The sequence below is a fragment of the Adiantum capillus-veneris genome, chromosome 21, assembly GCF_014529385.1.
Source record: "Adiantum capillus-veneris isolate H3 chromosome 21, ASM1452938v2, whole genome shotgun sequence".
NCBI lineage: Eukaryota > Viridiplantae > Streptophyta > Polypodiopsida > Polypodiales > Pteridaceae > Adiantum > Adiantum capillus-veneris.
Window position 1 is genome coordinate 87277785 of NC_140951.1, and position 25180 is coordinate 87302964.

Genomic DNA, 25180 nt, shown 5'->3' on the forward strand with positions numbered 1-25180 from the left:
TGACATTGAGGCATTGCCTTCGCCAACATGAGTGCCAAAAGGAGTGTATTCTAGAAAGAGCAAAAAGAGCTTTAGGAGATTCTTTGTCAGAAATGTCGACTCTTGAAAGTACCTGATTGCAGCACATCGAACAAGGGAAGGGCAAGAAGCTCTAGACTGTTTTCAGTTAATGCAAAGTGAGCGCTAATGCAATCATCTAGACTTGATTCTTCAAGATATGTGGCACTGCGCAATACGCTGCTCGCACAATATGCTCAACAGGGGCACAATCGGAAAGAAGCACCCTACGATGAGACAAATAGGATGCTCATAAGGTGTATACTTGTGCTTTGGGAAACATCAAACAAGCTTTATCTCCTGTCACTTGACAACAAGAACAAGGAGATGAACTTAGAAGTCTGATTCTACTAAGATAAACATGAGCTTGATGTTGCTGACGCTAATGCTTGTGAGACATAAAAAAGATGTAGATTAAAAGAAAAGGTCCACAATTAGATGCCTTGAAGCACCTTGCATGCAAGGGAAGGAAGCAAGTAAGAGAGCGCACTCATGTTCTTTCTTCTCTTGAAAAGAGAAAGAATAGTATTTTGAAGAAAAGCCTTTTTGTTGTGGGATGACTGATTCATTATTCTTACTAAATCACAAAGATGAAAATTTTGAATCACGCACGTAGTACACGACCATATTGATAGCACTAACTCATAGAATTCAACTTTACAAAAGATACACAAAACCAAATAAAACCTTCAACGGAAGCCAAAATGAAGTTATACCAGAAATGATGTTCGTAAGGCAAGCAAAGACAAACTCAGATGAGTAAGGAGGTGCCGCAGAGAGTGCAAGCCCACAGCGCCGTTGTACCCTTAATATCACCAACCTGCAAAGAACAATCATAAATCACTAGGTCATTGTACAAGAATGGCAACATGAACATTTAGCACGTAGCAAAGCAAAGAAGATGGAAGCTCGCCAAAGGAAAGTTACACACAACCGCAAAGAGATACTGCAAAACAATACTTTTTAGCCCAAAGAGAGGAGAATTGAGAAACTCTCTATTCAAGCATACAAATTCCAAATCCAAATTAACAATCCTTCAATCTCTGATGCAAATTTTGCCTTTGCCTAACACTACTTGCTACGACATAACATATTTGCCTAGAGAAATCCGAGAAGAGCCCAATTCATCTCTAGAAGGAAGTGCAAGTTTCAAGTTATCCAGAAGACGACAAAGTATATTCAATATGAATAGTATTTGACCAAATACTACATCCCCACCAGGTATTAGTATATGCTCTCTTTCTCTCACACGCACACCGCTAACACTCTCATGCACATATACCAAAGCACATTATTAAAACAAAGGTCTATGCATTGAGTTCCTCTCATGGCTCTAGAGGAGCTAAGATAAGTCCACTCATAATGAAGCCTCTTGTACTGTGATCTACCACATTCCAAAACATATGCTTTTTCTCAATTGTACTTACAAAACTGTCTGAGGCATCTATTCGCATGACCCCGAAGTTCAAATGGCGGTTTTGCAAAATTTATCTAGAAAACCTTTGATGACATGAATCAAATACAGCTAGCTACTTTTAAAGCTCAAGTCTAGCTGCTTCAAGCTCAAGTCCAAATACAATTAGCTACATTTAAATCTTTTGCAAGCAATAAAACTACCTTCCAAATGAAGGGTCACATTTTGAAATAAGCTTAAGCCTTGCTTGTCTTTCTTGACTACCACCTTGAAAACAGGCCTTTGGTTGTGTACTGAAATGCTTACAACACCTTCTAAACAATTGCTTAGACAAACAGTTTGAATTGTAGAGTCTATTCACATATAGACTCTACAGACATATGAGTCCTTTGTAGACAATGGAATACACCAACAATCTTACATGGTCACAGCATTGTCATGAGCATGTAACTGCGGCCCTTTCCTTTGGCCATCATGAGGTAGCTAAACCCTTTCTTACCCATCAGTAGCTATTTCTACCCATAGAAGATTTTGTACACGTGAAAAACTTTCTAGGAGTGGCTTATGCACCAGTTTCACCAGACTCTTGAAAATTGCAAAACCAACAAAACAAGGGTGATGTAAATCCTCAGTAAAGAATAGGCAAAATTGTCTCATTTTTCATCTTCAATAAATATACAGAGTAAGAACGTGTGTTGACTTGACAGATTTCAGCTTTGCTACAACCAACCAGTGCATGTTGTATCAACAACTAAAGAATTGCATGGGCATTGGACTTTTTAATCCCATTATACTTATTGTAATTTGCAACTCTAGGAGCTATGAGGCCAAGCATTTCAAACACATTGCTTGCTGCCTGCTAAAATCTTTCTTTGGGCTGCTCCAGGCCTGCTCTACGATCCATAGCCAAGTCTTTAATGTCCACAACAATGTTTTCCATCTCACTACCCCAAGGTGAAATGATAGCTTTTCTCAGCAATTGAAAGCATGACCTTTGTAAAAGAAACTAAATGATGCATAACTTTGTAGAGAACTATAAGTGAAATAATAGCTTTTCTCAACAATTGAAAGCATGACCTTTGCAAAAGAAACTAAATGATGCATAACTTTGTAGAGAACTCTAACTCACTTGACCATTAGCAGCAACTCTTCTATGACTACCTCAGCCTGCTTTAAGATTCCTGTCACAAAAAATGCGCACCTGTTCAATTGAGAGCTTTGAGCATGTGTTTCTAGCTGGACATGAAAGAGCTATAGAAAATCTCAAATAATCTACTACATGGACTATACGTGTATAGTCTAAGTTACTGCAACGAGCAATAATCAAAACTAAGTACTCGTGAGATTCAACATGACCAGCTTAGGTGCAACTTTAGAAATCTAGCATTGAACCATCACAAAGGTTGAAACTAGATGAATAGGTACAGTTAGAAACTTTTCAAAGACACCACATAACTAGATATGGTCCATAAGGAAACAACTCATTAACACATTGTAAACAATCCTCCTAACAAGCTAGCACCCCTACAATGAGACAAATAACAAAAGCTGAATACTTGTGCTTTGGGGGACATCAAACTTCATACTCTGCATGTCTTCTAGAAAGGCAATCTCATTGGCAGTCCAAAATAGTATGAATCTTACCGAAGAGCCATGTAACCAATGATAATTAATAATGCATACCTGATTCTTGAGATCTCTGACTTTGCCGCTTTCCTTGTTTGAGTGAGTGGCACCAAGCTCTATGGAATCCAGCCTCTGTGCAAATTTCCAAGGTACTCACAGTCTCTGAATAAGACTCCTCATCTGGATTGATATACAAACATAAGGGTTTTGGCCTAGCCACCCGCAAGAAGGTAGGCAGAGTAAACTGCCTTGAATATCCCTGCATTTTGGTCGCAATGCGTATTTGCATTAGACCATTGTGGTCGCTGAGCTTCTTGCAACATTCACCCACATGGGCCATAAGGTTGGGGACCAGTATAATGAAACTGCACATGATCTGCCTGATCAGATGCAAAACAATGTGTAGATTATGCATAAGGCCTAGCAGCACAACCATACACAATTGTGTCTTGTGTGTTGTTTATAGCCTGGTCTTCACCATCAGGATGACTATTTGGATGTGAAATGAGTTTTTTAAATTGCTCCAATGGAGATCCCTTCCTAATAGGCAAACAGTAGACAGTTTGTTGAGGGCATTGGTGTCACATACCCTGTGCTTGATCTTCTGTGGGCTCATCTGCATTTTCATGAGCAGAATCTGCATTGAACCCTTGCATCATAGCTTTCCATTCTTCCTATGTGTACTTGTTTGCCTGACTAGGCAGTAAATTAGATGCTTGAACATTTTGGTTCTTTGTCTGCAGCATATCCTCTGCAGGCAGCTTCTGCATTGTCATAGCTTGTGCCAAATTCATAACTCCACACTCTTCCAAAAAGGCGCCCTGTTTGAGCTGCTGAGTGCAGATAAATGCCCACAGAATCTCTCATTAAGATCCCAAGGCAACAAAATTCTTTTTAGACAAAGGACCCTTTGTTTTGAGCGATGGTGAACGGCGTTTTCCCTGCGTCTCTTCACACACCAACAGAGGGCCAACACGTGAAGACCTGGCCATCAGCCAAAATACCTGTCTCTCCACATACCAACAGAGGGCCAACACATGACTACCTGGCCCATATCTTGCAATCCTTTTCCTTCTGGAGCACCAATGTGGGTTGAGAGGCAGAAGATCCTTCAGTTTTCTACAAAAAGCTTGATACTACCTCAACACCATCAACATTCACAACATAGTAACCACGATATATACCCTGTTCTTTAAAATGACGAGATTTTCGGGGTCCTCTTTCCAAAGACTTTGAAAAAAAATGACCTGTGGGAAGATTCTATAAAATCTCCCCTCCTCACCCTTAATGCATTCGCCATCCTCCCTCCCCTCTGCTCTGCCCTGTTTCGGATTCTCCCCTTGCTCCTGTGCATGATGCTCTCCCCCTGAGTCCTGCTTTCCCTTACATACTGCCATGCTTCCCCTTCCATCATTGTGATCTGCACACAAAACTCGATGGCTCCCGCTGCCTACGACACGCTCTGTCCTGAATTGGTAAATGCAGACAACAAGCTACGGTGGATTCACCCTGGACAGCACAACGTGTCTTCCATAGACACCTTCCCCACACGCCACCAGCAAGCTGTGTGCACTATAGATGGCTTCAAGCTTGGTTCCCTTCTGCATCCTGTACCAATTCGAGAGAGAGAGAGAGAGAGAGAGAGACACGGCAAATCGCCTCAGGACTAACACGTGGTCTTCAATGAAGGACCCATCGTGGGATCCACGGAGAGCAGCTACGCGCTCAAAACACCAGGTAGGAAACGGAAGTGCAGACATACAACTGGTACATACGTTATTATATTCATTTCTACATAGGAATCTATGTAGAGTCTCATCGCTCCCCTTCCTAGGACCTCACCTTGTAAAAGGGTCAGAACGAGCATCAAACCCATACCCGGAAGCATGCATGAGCAAAGCGTTTCATCCACTTGTCTAGCCAAGAGCGCCAGCAGGTCGAGCCGTAAGTTTGTCAATACATTTAACAGTAAAAAATATATAACAAACTATGCTTTTGCCCGACAGCCTGTTCTCCTGCTGCGACCCTGCCTCAGCCTCCTGCAGCTTCGTCCCTACCTCACCCTCTTGCAATGTATTTGCCTCCGCCTCCTGTTCCTTCTTTCCCCTCCCTCTTCTTCTTCTCCTTTTTTGTTCCGATGCAGTATCGTCACTGATTCGCTTCTTTCTTTCTTTTTTTGAAATCGTTGTCACATACTCCGTGGAAGTTTAGGTTATATAGATTATTTCTTGTCTTGTGGACACCGAAATGCACCTGCATAAGTGGTTAGCTCACCATATTGTCGAGGTCAAGGTGGTGTGCTTGTACCGTCAAAAGGGCATTGATTTGCGTTTGTTGTTGGACGTCCATCTCCCTCGAGATTCGCATCTGCCACGCTCGTCGTTGATCCCATGACGCGCGGTCTTCATTAAAGACCCCGTATTCTTTAGTCACGTGGGGCGAATCAGGAGGGGATCGACGATTGGAACCGCGATCGTCGTTGGATGCAAATTTGGGGAATCACGTATATTCGGGCCGTGCCAGTAGACTTGAACCCACAACCTTCGCCGTCGTACCCATGTGACCTAACCACTTTGCATGCGTGTCTTTTTTATTTTTTGTAAATTTGAGTTTAGTTTTGGTAATTCCGGAGATTTTGTAAATTCGGGCCGCCATATCAACGGTCCACTATCCACCCACGCGCTGAAAGTTACCCCCACCATAGATTCCCTCCCCTCATGCTTGTGTCATATAGAGACGAGGACATATCTCCCTCCTCTCACACTTGAACGGAGTGTATCTTTTTATATTCTTAATTATTTTTGAATAAAATCCAACCGATAACCCCTACTGGGATACTGGGAGCTTGAATTAAAGTTCATTACTTCAAAGATGCTTCGAATCTCTCTATGAACGCATGACGAGAGAGAGAGAGAGAGAGAGAGAGAGAGAGAGAGAATCCTGCCACATGAGAATGTGTGAGAGTTAGAGTCCGTGCGACCACTGTTGCATAAAACCCTACCGCATGAGTGTGTGTGTGTGTGTGTGTGTGTGTGTGTGTGTGTGTGTGTGTGTGTGTGTGTGTGTGAGAGAGAGAGAGAGAGACACACACACAGAGAGATCCTAGGCGTCCACTCCCTCATGCAGCCTGCATGCAGCAGAGAGAGCCTCAGAGAAGGAAGGAAGGAGAGAGAGATAGATAGATAGAATTATCGTCCACGGAGGTTAGATATGACCCATGGGACCAAAAACAAAACATTACAACCACTTCTTCCAAGTGAGGGCAATCAATACATATCATTTAGGGATTTAGGGTCCATCAAAAGAAAAAGAAAAGCCTAAGGGGGGTCCTATGGGGCAAGGGCTGGTTTAGGAGTTCGAAACTCCTGGATGATGGCCTTCCCTCCGTGGTATATTGCCCACTTGCCTTTGGCTCGTGCTTCATGCACTTTTTTCAGCTCTTCACCTTTTTGTGCTTGACTTGTGTCGGGGTGAGTTCTTCGGCGATCCAAAACTCAGTGTCTCTAAGGAGACGCGATTGCTAGAGTAATCAAAGCCGTTTCTCCTTGTCTTTGAACTCAAGAATGGCATGTCCACTAGGTGTGCGCTTGGTGTTGAACTTGTTGATGATACATTCTACCGCATCGTAGTCAACATGGATCAATTTAAGAGTTTCGTTGAAGAGGTCGATTAATTTGCAAAAGTCTTGTTGGCACTCATCCCATGCTTGGGACAGCCCATTAATGCGAAGCTTGAGGGCATTCTCTTCTTGGAGTTGACGTTCTCGCAGTTCTGTCTTCACACAAGTTTCCACTTTGGCGAGTACGATCGTGTGAACTTGAGTGACCTTTTCTTCGACTTCCTTCACTTTGTCTGTTGTGAGGCCGATCATGGAGTCAAATCGTGCCTCGAGCGTGCTAGGTCGCGGTTTTCTTCCATGACCATGTCGAGAGAGAAAGAGAGAACCACATGCTTGACTCAATGTTCAAAGTTTCACTAAAAACAACCTCCCTAAAGAGTCTCAGTAAATTCTCTTTTAATATGTATTTTCAAAAATTGTTGACACATAATGCAACAAATACAAATCCATGAAGTTTAATGAAGATATTTTCTTTGATTTCTTTGCGCTCCATTTTGGCAAATGAAAAGAAAAATTAGAGAGAAAAATTTGTCTCGTTTGGATCCTCCATGCTACGATAATCGTCTTAATTTTCAAATTGGGCCAAGGAAACAAGTTCCTTGAGAAGATCAGACATTCGTTTAAGCTTAGGCTGTTTTGGGCAATAATTCACATGCCATTAGGAAAAATATGAACCCTTTAGGAGCCCTTTGAGATTAAGGTTAATTAGAGGCCAACCAATGAGAAGAGGGTGGTGAACACACTCTATGCCATCAAAAGTGTAGGGGGACAAAGTAGTCTTACACTTCTTAATGGGCTCTTACCTAGTGAGAGGGGGGGGGGGGGGGGGGAGTGGGCCATATGGAACCTCTAACTTTCCTCCTTTTTTATCCGGTTTTTAAAAAATCCCAAAATTTTGAAATTTTCCAAAATTTTCAAAACTCAAATCTTATCTTCTTAAAACCCTCCTAAATCTATTTTATGGTCAAAAAAATATTTTTTGACCTCAAAAGGTCAAAACGTGCACATAAAAACCCCAAAATTCAAAATTTTAAAAAAACTTTTGAAAACTATTTTTTTACTATCAAGAACCCCCCAAAAGTAGTCCTTAGGCAAAAAGTGATTTTCTCTCTCTAGAACCCCTTTTCCAACCCCTCCTTGGTTGCAACCATCACACTCATCCTATACTCCAACACTCTCTCTCTCCACCATCTACATTGCTGCAACAAGGAAGCTCCTCTCTTCTCCCCTATCACCTTCCATTGCCACACCAAGCAAGGGTTATTCACCTTCTCCTCCCATTGCCACACCAAGCAAGGGTTAACCACCTTCTCCTATCACTTTATCCCACCTACATTGTAGCAACAAGCAAGGTCTTGCTTCTCCTCCTAATTTTATTTGCTCAACCATAGCCAACTCTACTTCGCAAAGGCGGCCAAAGGATGAGGTCACAGCACTTACATGCCACAACACTAGAGGTATAGATGATGAGTGGGTGCAACAAGAGTTCACCAAAGGTGCTTGGGTATACATGCAACCATCTGCTATTGGCCCTCATCGTGTGCGGAATCATGCAAACTTGGATCATCATTGGAAAGGAAAGATCCTTGGCTTCAAGAACTGCAAAGACAAGGGGACCGTAGCCATTGTGCAACATGTTTTCTCAATGTCAAGCATCCAATTGCAACAACCACCTCGATTTCCAACACATTGTAAGTACATGTTTTGAGAATACAAAGCTAAGTGTGAAATCACAGTGTAATGTTATTATGGATTCATACTTAAGATTTGTCATACATTTATAGTCATATTTCCATCCACGTTGGTGGAGGAGCAGCCGCTACATAGTCTCTCCGGCACATTCAATGTTATAGATGCGGATATTGGAGCAACAATGTTCGCACATCTTTGCCCAACCAAACTGGTTCAAAGAAGGATTTTCGTCTATTCTCACTCCTATATTGTGCCTACTTCTACACAAGAGTTTGGAACGCTTGAACCCATCAAAGTAACTTCCTTATTAAGTATGGAGTGGCCGGTGCCAGATTTGTGGTCGGTAGCATCTTTCAAGCAAAAGATGATAATAGATGTCCAAAACTCTTTGAAATACTCTAAAGCTTCTAAGTCTGTGGGCTTGAGTTGGTGTTTGCCTATTCATTGTTTGTGCACATTTTTAAAGAGTTTGGATTTGTGGAGACTAGCACAAAGCTTGTATGTAAAGATGTGCATTATGAGGATTTAGGAAGGCTTTTAGAAGAGGACCGGGGTTTTGTGGAGGGCAAGTACAATGGGGACCAATACCGTTGTAAGGTTAGAGCTTCAGGCATTGGAATGTGCTATTTGAAATCCCGCACCTCCTTGTACATACAATTTCCCTATATCGTTGGATGTGCAAGCTTGGAGTGTGGACTCCCTTACAGAGTGTAGACGACGCTATTGCAAGATTTGACATTACAGTGAAGATGCCCAACGATGCTTTCGAGGCAGTCCAAGTGAACAAGCATTGGACTCTCAATAATGTGCGAGAATATTTGGTTATTATGGGTTTTGAGGCCCTTCAACAAGCACAATTTTGTTTACAAGGTCACAAGGTGAGAATCCTTCCACCACATTTTCAATACATCATAGTTTGTCGATCATTGGATGCTTATTGTAATGAATGTCCGTAGATTGGGAAGAGAATGGAAGACAAATTGAAGGTCGAGGAGGATTGGGGGATGGATGGAACTATGCTATCGCTCTTATAACTTTGTAACTCTTGCAATTTTGAAAACAATCCCCAATGTAATCAACATGATTTGCTTCGGCAAATCATGTCTTTGAATATAATTTTTCGCATTGAGATGAGAGATCATTTTTTGGTGAAAGTGCCTTTTTTTAATGTCTTTAAAAAAGGGACCATTATAAAAGGGGGGGCGCATAACTCATTCACTATTTTCACTTTTGCAACTCTTGAGCTCCTCCACTCTCTATGTACACCCCAGGCTAGACATGGATGCTTCCACAACCTCTGCATCTGTACCCACATCCACCCCTTTGTCACGCTTCATCCTCTTCCTCGAGGACACCAAATACAAAGGGAAGTTGGACCTCCACACCTTTTTTACACGTCTCCCTGACCTTGACGCCACAATTGCCCTTTACATGGATGCATTTGCCGAGATTTTTGCGTTCACAGAGGAGCACATCATAAAATATTCTGTATCTATCTCCCCACATGCAGGGTACTGGGTGCCTTGCGATCTTTTGCGCTACATACACAAAGGTGATTGCCCATTCTCCAAGCGGTTGCGACGATTCCAAGAAATTGCCACCGACGCATGCCATTTCTTGGACAAGCAAGCCCCAGGGGTGTCAGCACTCAAGAAGCGCAAGTTGGGGGTGGAGTACCTTTCTCGGCTAGCAACATTTATCTTCTTGGTGAGCGAGGAACCTGATTTGGAGGAGCTCCGCTTACCACACCTTCAGGTTGGGTCCTTTATCAAGGACACCAAGGAGCAGGAGGTTATCCCCATGAGCCTTGCAGCGGAAGGAAAGACACTTCGGCTCGAGTACCCCAGGGGGCTCGAGGAATGGTTGAGAAATCCATCGTTGTGGCTGGCCCTAGTGACACTCCAGTGCCACTACCATTGACGGATGTGGCTATCCCAGAGGTAGAAATCAGCCACTTCTCCTCAGTGGTAGTGGATGGGGAGGAGTATGTGTTTATGCATGATTTGGAGAAAGAATTTGGCATGCGCATGGATGAATTCTTGAGCGTGCTATGTAACATCACCAAAAGTCCCTTAGACAATACGCCATATGCCCTAAAAAGCAAGCTCTTGCCACTTGGGGACTCTGCTGTTGACACTATTGCAGTTATATGTACGGGAGGTCCTGGCAGAGCAGAGCAGTTGCACGTGGTTGAGGAAGAATTCCAAGCCACGCAAGCCAAGGTTGAGGCCGCTAGGATTCCTATGCCATTATGCAACCTCCCATCTGATGATCCAAAGCTCGTAGCTGCAGTGCATGGGAGCATTGACTTGGATGCAAAGGGCAATAGGGAGGAGGACGACAAGGAGCAGGAGGTAAACTCTATCCTAATTTTCATGTTATTATTTTATCCTTCATTGTCTTTTTTCTCAACCTTCATTCGTTTATGACAGGACGTCGTGGAGGTTGATGATTTTGCTACAAGGATGGGTGGCAAGCGGACGGGCTTTGGACCTGAGGCTTCCCTTGCGCATTACCTAGGACAACTCCTCCCTGGCGATGTGGCCATTATCCATAATGAATTTACTCCCCAAGCCCATTTTATGACTCGGTCGTTGAACGCTTTGAGCAAGTTTTTGTGTTTCAGCACCATTGCTCAAACTGCGCATCTTGTGTTCCTAGTGCGTAGATCCCTTGTATGCACAGCGTTTGGCACTGGCTTCCGTGGTAAAGTGCTTGCCCACATAGGTTTTTATGCTTCCATTGGCTCAACTGACCCAAAGGCCATAGCGCAGTCCCTCTTGACTGGGGAGTTGCCTTACGCGCAAGATAGGCGCCAAGAAATGGTCAAGAAAATTATGAACTCCACAAATACATGATGTAAACTCACCTTTTTGGAAGTAATAAAAAATATTCTGAAATGTCTCTCTATCTTGTACATTCTTCTAAATGTGATTTGTCAATCTTGAAAACTGTTGTAATTGGTGATATGTTTCAACAAGCTGTGTCTTTTTTGCTTGAAGTAACAACACAATCGAAGTTGGATGCACATGATATTGGGGAAAGTACAAAACACATTTAAGTGAGAAGAAGTGGTTTCTCTAAAGTAATGATGCAAAACCAATTACTTTCAGTTAATTTATGTTTTTTAAGTATCCTGGGGGGGTAGAGAAGCCTACCAGATGCCAAAAAAAGGGTGGCCACAAGGGCGCGCAAATGGCCCATCCATAAGTTAGATGCCAAAAAAAGGGTGGCCCATTTGCGCACCCTTGTGGCCACCCTTTTTTTGGTATCTGGTAGGCTTCTCTACCCCCCAGGATACTTAAAAAACATAAATTAACTGAAAGCAATTGGTTTTGCATCATTACTTTAGATGGAGCCTTGTGGCTACCCTTTTTTGGCATATGGAGCATATGTTTGCACTCAAGGACACTAGAAAAGATGAAATCAACTCTGAATTTAAGTTTTCAAGCACACTATCACTTGCTTTAGCTCTACGTAATAGACCCCTGCACCAAAAGGCCCAATTACATTGGACATTTGAAAAATCTAAATTAATGTTGTATAGACACTTGGTTTCACAATATGTTAACTTTTTCGATATCCTATGGGGTAGTCAAAGCTTGAAATTGCCAAAAAAAGGGTGGCCACAAGGCTCCATCTAAAGTAATGATGCAAAACCAATTGCTTTCAGTAAATGTATGTTTTTTAAGTATCCTGAGGGGTAGAGAATCCTACCAGGTGCCAAAAAAAGGGTGGCCACAAGGGGCCGCAAATGGCCCATCCATAACTAATGGATGGGCCATTTGCGGCCCCTTGTGGCCACCCTTTTTTTGGCACCTGGTAGGATTCTCTACCCCCCAGGATACCACCCTTTTTTTGGCACCTGGTAGGATTCTCTACCCCCCAGGATAACTGATGGATGGGCCATTTGCGCCCCCCTTGTGGCCACCCTTTTTTTGGCACCTGGTAGGTTTCTCTACCCCCCAGGATACTTAAAAAACATAGATTAACTGAAAGCAATTCATTACTTTAGAGAAACCACTTCTTTTCACTACCTAATACATCCCTGCACCAAAAGGCCCAATTACATTGGACATTTGAAAACCTAATTTAATGTTGCATAGACACCTGGTTTCACAATATGTTAACTTTTTTGACATCCAATGGGTAAATAGAACTTGAAATTGCAAAAAAAAGGGTGGCCACAAGGGCCACACATGGATAATAGACACAACTGTTGATCATTTTGTCATTGCAAAGTCATCTCATTACAAAGATAAGGATGTGCAATACAAAAAGAGGGGTAACTTTGGCTAATGCTCGAAGTCTCGTCGCAATCACGTACAAGCTGCATATCTTTTGGTTGTATTGTCACTCGCTTTATTGTCACTCGCTTTGCATGAATGGCGCATAGGTTGGTATCTTCCAACACCGAAATGATGTGGGCCTCTGCAGCTTCTTGAATAGCCTCTAGCGCTATTGCTTGCATTCTATATTGATTTTCATAGCTTTAAAGCACCTCCTTCACTGTGCGAGCAAAGGGGGCGCGTCGAATCAAAAGCTCTGTAGTCTTCTGGTAGTGGCGGATTTTTGCAAATTCCCTTGCTATTTTTCGACACCGTTGCGGTTGTCTTGGGGGCACTTGCAAATTTGCTGGCTGGCGGCGTTTAGGCTTCTTGAAAAAAATTGACTTGCACCAATTTACATGCTTAGGGGTTGGATCTGCAGCCTCTTCTGATTCATCCTCTTCCCTTGGCTCCCGGTCTTGTGCTGTGGGGAGAGCTCCCTGGCCTCGAGGCAATGTCTTCCCCCCAATGGGCACACGGTGTGTGCGCGGTATATCAACTCGCAACCATGGTGGCTCACTCTCTGATCAGTGTCTATATGGACCACCGAGTCCCGGATGGTCCTGCTTGTGATTGGTGGCGCGACGGCTCCTCCCTATCAGACTCTGTTGTTTGTTGGGCCTCTACTTCTCTCCAGTGCTGGGCACGTTCCTTCATTATTTTTCTAGGTGTTTGTTCTTGTGGATGTGGAGATTTAACCCTCGATGACTCTGGCGTCCTACTACCATGCCCACTGCCAGAAGAGTTCCTCGAACGGCCAGATGTTCGTGGTCGTTTTTTTGTGCCTTTAAGCCATGCCGGTTTCTCACATCCTTGGAGGGTGCTTTTGTTGGCAGGAAGATGCTCTTTCGCGGTTTGTTTGGTGCGCGCCATTTCGTATGGTAAGAGCTCACATATTCTTAAGAAATGAGCGGTTTATGAGAGCATGCAATATTTATAAGGGCCCGTTTAAAAAGGGCCCTCTTCACACTAATTTTGAAAAAAAAACTATTATTTTTTAAATGAACGTGTCGTTAAGAGTTGGACCCTGCGTTTACGTGTAGTGACTCGCGCAAAAACCACTTCGATCCTTGTCGCACTCTGCATCGCCGCCATGCAACATGCTTGGTGGGACCTTGCGACATTTGCCACTTGTTGCTATGCTCTTAACGATTCCATTTTTGCACTTCAATAGCAATCTTGGATTGTCGCGCACGCTCCATTGTGAGCTTACGAGCAAATGTTGTGCAAAAAACCCAGTTAAACATCTCCTCCAAATAATTGGATTGCACCATTCCACCACCATGTCGAGTATTTTTTAAGTACACTCCCCTTGCTCGATAATGGGACTTCTCCATGCCTTGAGTGCTAAAAATTTCAAGCGATCTATACTTGTGCATAAAAAATGCACCATGCGCAAACAAGATATGATGTTCACATGAGTAAACGATCCACATTATTTAATAAAAACAATCCCTTGTAATAAATTCACCACGTAACATGGCTTACCATGTAATGTGTGATGTTATTTTCACCCCAAGAAAGGGTGAAGATCTTGGTAAAATCCGCCAAGGCTTCTTGAAATGATTGGCGTTGTTCTTCTGTTGTGCTGTTAAGACCTATAAGCTTGACCATTTTATCAAAATGTGCCCAAACTTGCTTGCGCTTGTTTGCAAGCTCTTCATTTGAATCATTGTCAATAGTAGCTTTGCATAACTCCTTCCAAAGATCCCAAAGGTTACCTGCCTGCTGGTTGGAGCTATTTTGAGCAGCATATCGACTTGGCTTTCCTTGGGAAACTTTCTTCAAAAGGTGTCTGGCTTTTTGTCCACTCATTGACACTTGTTGAGTAATTTCATGGGCCTCCCCTGTGTTCTTTGCAGCAACGATAGACACATTTCCACCGTGACAGCCAATGGAATTGAAGAGTACCTCCACTCTTTCGATCGCTTCTTGGGACTTTTCCAATGGTTTCATTGTGAAAGCATAGTCAATGTGGAGCTTCAATAGCCTATCAAAAATGCGCATGAATGCGTGTAATGTACATTCGATAGAGGAATTGGAAAGATTGGATTCAAAGTGTGGTCCTTTTGATCACGGTCTAGGGCATTGAGCATGGGACATCTCAGGATAGACGCTTCCCATTCTCTACCTTCATCTCCGACATCACGACAATCTAACCCTTGTTCTCCATGCCATTGCCATGGAAGCATGGAACGACCTTTGCAGTGCTCTTATGTGATTTTTGTCCATTAGGTTTGTACCCTCGAGTGCAAAATGGACAAGGCATGAGAGAAGAAGCCCCTTGTTTGTAGCCAAGCAAACACTTTATGGTCTTCAAGTCCCCACCTAAGTACCACTACACATCATAACTACCAAAACCCTCAACCTCCAACTTCTTACCTGCAATTTGGGAGTGTATTACTTCTGTGATCCATGGAGTTCTCTCAAAAATCCATGAAAGTACTTCATTGTCTCTTTGGACACCTCAATAGCACCCAGTCACCAAATGTCTTTCTCTGATTGCATGCTAAAAGACGGGGTGGGAGATGGCTCGACTGAATCCCTTCGCTTGGTTTGCAAAAGGGACTCGTTCATTAGAGTGACACTTAGCCTCTCTAACCTTCGGCCTTTCACTATTTGACACTCATCAAGTTTCATCACAAAAGAGACCTTTGTGCCAAGCACTACAAAATAAATAGTGCCAAGACCTTAAACGTCAAAGTCTATGATAAGAACAATACCAAAGAAAAAAGTAAAGTGTGTCACCTTCTTCAGGTAACTCATAAAATCTAAGCATGGGTTGTTGAAGTCTTCTAAGGTCCACAAAAATATTGTTCCACATTGTGTAAGGGAAGCCCTTCTCCGAAGGTCTTATGGATTGTTTCTTACCTTTTTCCCTTGTCTTTGTTGCGCACGAAGTATAAAGGGAAGTTGACATTGTGTCCTCAATGTGTATGTGTGTCCCAATGCGGGAGAACACATCTTCGTTTGTGGCCTTCTTTGCGAGGTTGACCTTGTGAGGAATGGGAAATAGGTTTTCCACAATGCCGTGCTCTTTGAGGGCATCTTTTAGGAGTTGGAAAATAGCATGATAGGCTTTGGTGTTGATTCCAGCCTCATCACAAGCTTGTTGCACGTCATCATCACTAATCACATTTCTCAATTTATGCATAAGGTCCTTGGTGACTGCATCCTTAATGTGCTTACCTCCAGGTGATTGTAAGATAGAAATCACATCCTGGGTATTGAAACATCTAGTGAGAAGGTTGACTCGATCATCTTGGCTTGTTCCACCGCATGCCTCCTGGATGAAGTTTCTAGCAACCAATAAAAATAAATGTTAGAAAATAGTGTGAAGTAAGAATGCATCATGCAAGTAAAGACCAAATCACCTTGTAGATGTCACTCGTAGTTTGCATGCTCCTCCCAAATGTGCAAGAGTTTCAATGGATGAATACGTGCGTTTGCCTTTCCCTTGCACCAAGGGGTGTTTCTTTCAAGTATGTGATGGTGTTGGCTTCTTAATGCGGGACTCCTTTTCTTGCATTTGTTGTTAAAGAGTTTCAACCACCCTCTCCAAAGAGGCAACACTCTCTTGTAATGCCGTCGTCTTGAGGTGAAGAGCTTGACATTCGTGCATCCACATATGCAAAGAAGCACTTGCACCCATACACAACCGCTTGCAATAGCCTAACAAGGCTGCTTCTCCCTTCCCAAGATATTGAAGAAATGTCGAAAGGCTATTAAAGAATGGATGGAAGCGGCTTATAGGATTGTAAGGGTACAAATGGCCGTCCACCCAAATGTCAACATTGGTCTCACGAGTGGGGCGACGTGCCTGTGATGACCTTTGATCACCCTCACTAGCGATCTTTGTTGCAAACGTCGTGGGTAAGCGAATATGTATGCTTTTGGTGTGCAGAGTACGTGGTGGTAGAAGCAAACCATTTGTGATGTCCGTGAGTACCATGGAAGCTATTGCGTGAGGAAGCAAATGATGAAAAGATAGAGAAGGAGGGGTAGGGAGATTGAGGAAGGTGGGAGGAGAGAAGGAGGGAGGGGGGGGGGGAGGGAGAGATTGGGAAGGAGGAGGAAGGTAGGGGCAGGGAGGGAGAGGGAGAGAGGAGGGAGGAGGTGAACAAAGTGTTTTTTACTTTTTGGGAAATTTTTTTTTGGAAAAATGGACTTTCTAAGCTTGTGGGTTAAAAAATGGGTCAAAAAATGATTTTTGGATATGTAAATATGTTGGGAGGGAGTTTTAACTAAAAAATAAGTAAAAACTTTATTAAAAAAAAAAGTCAAATTTTGACTCTTAGTGACCCACGTTTTTGCTGATGTAGTCACACCCCTATGCTTCCTTCACTTTAAAAAAGCTAGAGAGAGAAAGTAACCCCTTAGGTCCACATCCTACATTTGTCTTAAAAAAAGGTTAGAAAAGCCTACTCAAAACTACCTTCTTCAATGCCCTTGCTCCCTTAACCCCACACAACATTGGCATTAATCCCTAAAAATTACGATTCCTTACAAGGCCCATTCAAGGTTCATATTTCTCCCAATGCCCAATTGGCAAGACCCTTGAATTTTATAGTCAAGCACACAAAACTCATACAAAATGATGATTTTGGAGTAGGTAAAAGTTCAAATTGTATATAATTCCACAGTGATATATACTCTCACCTTGCAATCTGCTTGTTTTGTAGCATAACGGATCTAGTGCATGCAGAATGGAGTTGTAAAACAAGGATAAGGGCCAGATTTGCGTAATTCATAGAGAAGCTAGAAAAAGCTCTGAAGAATTGAGGAAGAAAGGGCCCCAAGGAAGAGTCAAAAATTTAAAAAATGTGAATTATGCTTAAATGTTTTAAAATACAGGGGTTGATAGGTTGGAGAGAGAAAATTAAAGCTTCCTACTTACAATTTTCTAGGCACATAACAGGTCACCTTTTGATAGAGAAGGGCTTGCAACCAGATTGCAGAAGTTTCAAGATGTAACATTTTTTCAAATCTCTTACCCAAAGAGTCTTGCACGAGTGCCCCAAAGCCAAGCATATGCAAGTGCATGCATGCTTGACCTAATGCCACCACTTCTTGAACTCGTTGCCTTGTTTTATGTTGCTTGCATATCTTAATGCTCTGTCGCCCAATCTCCTTTTCTTCAAGTGCCACGTCATGTGCTGAAAGTCGTCCATCTTCAATCAAATCTCTATTGTTGTCATCTTGTGCACCCTGGTGAGCGATTGAGGGGCTCGTTCTACTATGATGGCTATCTTAGACTTCGTCCGCACTAAAGGCCCTACCTATTGCCCTACCCTATTAATCCCCTCATGCCCGTCTGCGCATACTTGTCCATGTGTTCTCCATAGTACCCTGCACCATTGCAGTTGACTTCAAGGTCTAGAAGTAGTGCCATATCACCACCAAGAAAGCAAGAGAGAGAGAGAGAGAGATGTTGCTCGGTGTCAAGCTACAATGGTGTTCTCCCTTTCCGCTTTAGGCTACCACTTCCATACAAAAGGTCGCAAGTCACCACCCATTTGAATTTTAATTTTGGGTTGTGCAAGAAGAATTGGAGGGAGGTAACATGGGTGGAGATGAGGGCACTAATCAACATAAATGCTATGTTGTGCTAGAATTCGAGGTGAGTGGAAGGGCCAAACTTCAAGGACATGGGTACAAAAGGCGGGTCATCACTATTTGACTCTGGGGGTGGGGGGGGGGGGGGGGGGGGGGGGGGGGGGGGAGAGGATACTACATCACTCATTTTGAGAGAAACGGTTACTAAGTTTAGAAGCCAAGATCATCAGCAGCAAGAGCAAGTCAAAATGCATGTTGAAGAGCAAGGCCAAGAATATGCTCATCAATAGCGAAGCAAGGTGGAGCCCATGCTCATCAACAGCATGAAGAAGCAGGGGTTGAGAGCGAGGAAACCCAAGGATTGAGAGCGAGGAAACCCATCTTACCAAACTTGCCACTAAGGACTTTTGATACTGCAAAATGTATCTCGAGTATGAGAAAACTTACATGAATAATCTAACATGTGTTGTTCCATGTGTTACACTTCCTTTGTCTCAAAGAGAATGGAGCCTATAAAAGAAACTATTCTTTGGTACTGCCCTATGCAACAGTCTTCAGAAAAGAACGCTGAAAACAAAAGCTATACAATAGATGTATCCCAAGGCATGCCTCAAGGAGACTCAAACGTTCCTGAGATAGTGCATTGTGACAAGAGAGCGAACAAAGATGAAATTGATAACAATTTTTAAGAGGATTCTTAGAAGGTGCACCATGGAATACAATTGATGGAGAGCATGTGAGTGTTGTTTCTCATTGTTACAGAAGAAGCCCTTGCAGCATCCGAGAAACCTTATTCTAGCTTTTACATACTAGCATGAATGTTGAAAGCACCCCAATCCCTCTAACCCACTCATCACTTTCAAACCCTCTAGCCAACTAATTAGGACATAGTTCTTAGATTGGCAGCCCCAGTCTTGCCACTTTCAACCCTTCACTTCACACACACATGCAAGAGATCCATCACACCTTGACCATGTATCAGGAGCTCATCCATTTGTCCCCTTTCTCAAGCTCCTTCGCACAACAATATTATTGAGAAAGAGCTGTTATAGTACTCACGATAGTGTAGTAAGGGCAAGTAGCTACAAGGTGGTGAACTTATAGCCCCCCCCCCCCCCCCCCCCCCCCCCCCCCCCCCCCCCCCCCCCCCCCCCCCCCCCAACTTCTCCCCATACCCCCCTCCCCTCCCTACCCCACTCGAGACCCCATCCCCCCTCCTTACGTACAATATATGCATCCCCAAATTTCGAGGCACCTTCTATTGTATATGTTGATGGCAACTCTTTTAAAAAAACCCTACTGTGCACTCACGTGCCACCATATATAAGGTAATATTGAATTCCTCCCTAGGGGACCACAGTAGCCACAACACCAAATTTCTAGTCAAATGGCCGTTGCCACAACTAGCTTCAGCCTGAGAGAGGCTTGTGAGCGACATAGAGGGGTAGAAGGAAGCTTCCTACAAATGATTTGGATGCATGTGTTAGAGTTCACGTTATCGATGTTTGCACCCATGGGTTGGAGTTCCATGCACATGCATCGGGCAAGGAACCAATCAGACATATCTAAAACACTATGGATGTGTGTGCCAATCCATTGTTGTCGGCTGGACTATGGAGAGGATGTGTTTCAAAGTTCATTATTTAGGAATGTTTGGATGTGATGTATTCAGAGTTCATGAATGGGGATTCTTGGACGTAGTGTGTTCTGCAGCTCAATTTTCTATATGAAATTTGGTGCTTAGGATGACATTCTTCTACGGTAAAAAATTGAGGGTAGCACAATTGAGGTGTATTTAATATCTCGACCGGTGTTGGGGTGTCCATGATAGCTTCTTCATCAACTTGGTCTTACTACTTATGTTTACTATGAGCTGCAGAGAGGGTGTTAAAGTTTCTCAAGTGAATAGCCCGATGTGATCCCAATGTTTATTTTGTCTTTAGGTATTTATTTTACTTATATGTCAAACTCTGAATAGGAAAATTTGATGAGGAGAGTATATAAGCACCCAGTGCCCCCATTCTATAATCACTAATTCATTGCCAAGGTTGGTTGGTTCAATAGGAACTCTCTCTTATATGTATTCTCTTACTCATTGTATGCTTTTGCATCATCAATTTTGACACACATGTGAATGTTGTATCAATAGCAACTCGCAATGATTTATCTTCTGTGATAGATGAGTATGATACATATCTAGACTTCAAATATGTAATGTCAGCCATTGCAATAGGTAAGAAAGAGGAACCATACAATGTGTAACATGGTTATCTTCTCTATGGCAATAGGTTATACGCTACAAATAGCGTGCGTGAAAAAGTTATGTATGAGTCCCATGCTCCCCCTTATGCGGGACATAGAGGGATTCAAGATACTCCCAAGGAAGTAGGAATGTATTTTTATTGGCCAACAATAAAGGAAAACATATAGGATTATGTTGCCAAATGCATTGTATGTCAAAGACAAAGTATGATAGAGGAAAGCAACATGTCTTGCTTCAACCATTACCTATACCTGATTGCCAATTGGAAACTATATCCATGGGCTTCATCTTTGGATTAACAAAGTCCATTCATAGGAATACGAGCATATGGACAATAATAGACTAGTTTAGCAAACGAGCATATTTTATATCGGTCAAAAAACTATTAAAGCACAACATATGGCAACCCTCTTCATATCACAAGTCTTTAAGTATCATGACTTACCACATCCTTAGTATCCGACAGAGATCCTGGACAGAGATCCAAGAATGACCAATAATTTTTGGAAAGGTCTCTTTGAGAGTCTAGGTATTAAGTTGAATTTCTCTTCAGCCTATCACCCACAAAATGACGGCCAAAGTGAAATAGCAAACTTGAGCATGAACGATCTACTCAAAGCCTATGTTACAGAGGTAGATCAAATATATCAATGGAAAAAGTATTTACCCTTAGTAGAGTATGCATACAATAACATTGTCCATACTTCTACAGGAAAGGCACCCTTCAATTTTTTTGAAGGAAGACCCAAGATCCCGTTGATAGTCAAGCCACTTGGGAAGATTTTTGCCGTTGATGAATATAGTAGAGATTTTAAAAATCTTTTAATAAGATTATGAAAATTATAGCCATCACGCAACAAAAGGAAAAGGATACTATTGATAAGCCTAGAAGATCCTTGACCTTCAAAAAGAATAATTGGGTATTGCTAAAGTTTCCTGAAGTGCGCCTAATCTATACAACCAACAAGGGGAGACAAGGACGCCCATCGGATCATTAGAAATATTATGGCCCATTTCAAATCCGTAAGCCAATCAACAAAACAATTTATAAGGTTACCTTGCAAATTAAGGTTACATGGCTATTGGCTCATGCATAATGCATTTCATGTGAGCGTTATAAAATCTTATAAGGGCGAACCACCCAAAGACCCAGTAATTCAAGATCCATCCGTGTTTGAAGGTCAAGAAGGGACCTTGCAACCAGAGTGCATCCTATGCCATGAAGACAATGTTTTAAGAAGTGGTAAGACTATCCGATGATACCTTTGTTAAATGTAAAAATTATCCTTTTGAAGATGCAAGGTGGGTGTCATGAAAATTATCCTTTTGAAGATGCAAGGTGGATGTCATGAAAATTATCTTCTCATTTTCTAAAAATATTTTCCATCTCAAATTGGCCATTTACGTCTAGAGACAATAAGAAAAGAACAAGTGAAGTTGATTAAGTTTCTTACAGACTTTCCTCGGTCAAAGGCTATTCTTTCTGGGTACGGATGCCTATAAATTCAGCTAGTCCTCTCCCTTAGTCTCACAGTCTTGCCAGCGCTAGCCTTTGGAGACTCTTACCGGCGGCAATCAGCAAGCGAACGTGTGAAGCTAGCGTGCATAGGTCATTTTTCCACACTCGAAGCGACAGTTATCAATTGTGAATTCTCCATACGAGTTGTTGTTTTGTGTTTGTGCTTTTGTGGATACTCCATCACGAAGGAGTAACAAGGCCTTGGCCTATGCTTAGAGATTTTGGGAACGGAATAGGTAACAATCTGTAGAGCTTCACACTCTGGGACCATACGAAATTAGAATTGAGAGCTCGTCTCTCAGGAATTTCCCGCATGGGAAGGACTTGACCATTGAGTCTTAAGATTTAGAACGGAGGGTCACTCCGATTCTTGTGCTTGTAAAAATATTCTCCCTAATAAAAATTCTCTTTAAGCATTCTCTCTTTTCTCTCTAGTCTTTTGCACGTCTCTCACATTTAGTAAAGACACCTCTGATGATTTCTCACTACATTGCTCCCCCCTGTGCTCTCCCCTCTGTTCGCACTGCTTTGCAGCCCCACGTCACCATCGTCCTCGCACCCCGCTCCCCCATCTACTCGTTGCCCTCCACCTTGCGTCCACCAATCCCTCTTGTTTTCCCCGTGTCGACCCTCCTTGTCCTGCTTCGGTTCTCCCTTGAGAAAGGGCTCTGTAGAGCAGCAACGGTTGAATCGGCACCTTGCCCACCACCAGCAACAGACACAGATGGATGCTCATGCTCCACCACAATGAGACTCAAACGAAGCTGCCTCGTGTCCGACCCCATCGAAGCCCACCATCCAACTTGCTCTGTCGCCAATAGAGCAAGTGAGCCTCACAGCATAGGTGGAGTGCCTTCAAGCCACCTGTGTCATCTGCAAGATTAATGGCAGCCACACCAATCGTGGAGAGGTACGCGACCTTTTGCAAGCTTGTCTTTTATCAAAGGTGGGGAAGATCATTGACATCCAGCTTCTCGAGCAAGGATACTATCAGATAGAGTTTAAGACTCTCTAGATGGCTACCAAGGTCATCTTGATGATCCATTGGCCATCCAAGCGGTTGGAGCTCATTTCTGACAGTGGTGCCATGGGTTCGATCCAGCATTGGATGTTCTTGTCGAGGAGGTAGACTTGCCTATTTTGGTATGCTTCCCCTGGACTGTTACAGGAGTATTTATCGCTTCTTTCCAGGAGTGGTTCCGAGATCGCGACAGTCTTGGAGACCCCGCACACGGCAGCTTTACTTGCAGCCAAGGTTGTCAGTGTGCCTTCCGTACGCATTCTAGTTTGTGACACTCATACTCTCCCGAAGGTGGTCCTTCTACCTAGGGTAAGTGGGGGATGGTTACGCCAGAGGGTGGAGTACTCGGGAGTCGTCCTTCTACCTAGGGTGAGTAGGGGATGGTTACGCCAGAGGGTGGAGTATTCAGGACTCCCAAACCAGTGCTTCATTTGCAGACAGATGGGCCACTTAGTAAAGGCATGTCCTTGCAGGAGATCTCAACCCTCAGCACATGTGCAATCACCCAAGATTGAGCATGCCCAGCAGCACCAAAGAGACACAGGTTGGTACATCGATAGAGGCCAATGATCAAACAACTGACGGTTGGAAGCAGGTGCCAACCACCGCCAGGGACGGCAGGCTCGCAATATTGCCCCCTTGGTGGCCAACCTCTTGTAGCTCAGCAACATTGGGTTCCAATAGGGAATTATTTTGACCCCCTCCAACAGGATCCCCATGAGGAGGCCCCCTCCACCTTAGCTCCACCACCTCCACCGCCTCCCCCCCTCCATCTTCTTACCCTTCCGTTCCGCCTCCTCCTTCTTCTCCCCCTCCACCCCCACCTTCACCTCCCGCTCCTCCTCTCCCCAGTGGGACCCTCAGCCTTATCACTCAACCCATCCCACACTCCTCCTCAGTTGTAGGAGACTAGACACACATTCGCAGCCAGACGATCTCTTGGTAGCGCTTTTGCTACGAGTCGCATGGCTTGAGAGGGATAGCCCCACTAGAAGACGCCACTTCTGGTTCAAACCTCTCCTTTTGCAGCAGTCCCTTGGGGTTTGACCAGCTTTGACACTCGTAGATGATCGGACTTCTTCGACTACAGCTTCACACGCTTCCTTGGTGACCCTTCTCTTGACGTGGAAGAAGCTTCCTTTCGAGTTCATATCCTCTTTCTAGCAGCATCCTCTTTCTAGCATCCCGAGGCACTGAAGCTTTGGATACAATGATAGGTTTCTCCTAAGTCTGCTATATGGAAGGGATCATACAGAGTGGACCTTGCACACAGTCCTTGCCTGGCTCCAACTCCAAGCTACTGAGTTCTCACACCACACAAGGGACCTGTGGGTGATAGATCTGGTATAGACACTTTCGCCTTTAGCCAAGTTTAGTGTGATGCCGCCTGATGCAGCAGGTTGCAGTCACATTGTGATGCATTTATTTGCTAACACTCAAAGCCCCCCTTGCTATGTATTTGTGCATGAGGATTCTTGGACAAAGGATGTAGCCCTACCAACTGCACGCTCGGCTTGGGCTTGGGTTGGACAATCACTTTAGATACATTTGTCTAGAGGTCACTCGGATGTAGATTACTCCCCATCCAAGCCGGCCTCAAAGATAGCGAGGCTGGCTACTGCTGCACCATCTGTTTTTTCTCACTCACTCCATGAGGATCCTCTCATGGAATGTGCATGTCTTACGAGGGCCCCAGTTTCAGCGTCAAAGGGATCGGTTGCATCAAGAGCTTCAGTGGTGTCTTGTTGTGGGTGGTGAGATTGATATTCTTATGCTACATGAGCATCATCTCTTTGAGAGCCGCATTAGACCATGTGGCTAGATTTTGCATGGTCACTATGAGACATTTTGGTCAAGTGCATTTGGACCTTGAGGTATCCAGGGAGGGGTATGTATGACTATTGCGGACTCATGGCAACAAGCCATTGTGGGCAAAGACATTATTGTGCCAAGCAAGCCTCAGTGGACTACTATGTAGGTTCAGGGTTTCCTCATGGGTTTCTTAAACATATATGCACCCAATGTGGCAAGTGCACAAGCAAAGTTTTGGTCTCATATTGTAGAGTCTTTGCCCCATGGCCATGT

The 25180-nt window shown here is 43.6% G+C and overlaps 1 protein-coding gene across 1 annotated transcript; it reads right to left on the reverse strand.

Annotated features, from left to right (window-relative positions):
• Window positions 1-366: 366 nt before the first annotated feature.
• Window positions 367-6968, reverse strand: LOC147431302 (uncharacterized). The gene is made up of 7 exons (XM_086493656.1): window positions 6717-6968; window positions 4345-4590; window positions 4102-4233; window positions 3782-3930; window positions 3155-3477; window positions 2601-2652; window positions 367-877 (listed from the first exon to the last, which is right to left on the reverse strand). Exons 1-7 carry the CDS (start codon window positions 6966-6968, stop codon window positions 715-717), a joined length of 1317 nt encoding a protein of 438 aa, XP_086349782.1. The 3' UTR covers window positions 367-714.
• Between the last annotated feature and the right edge of the window lie 18212 nt (window positions 6969-25180).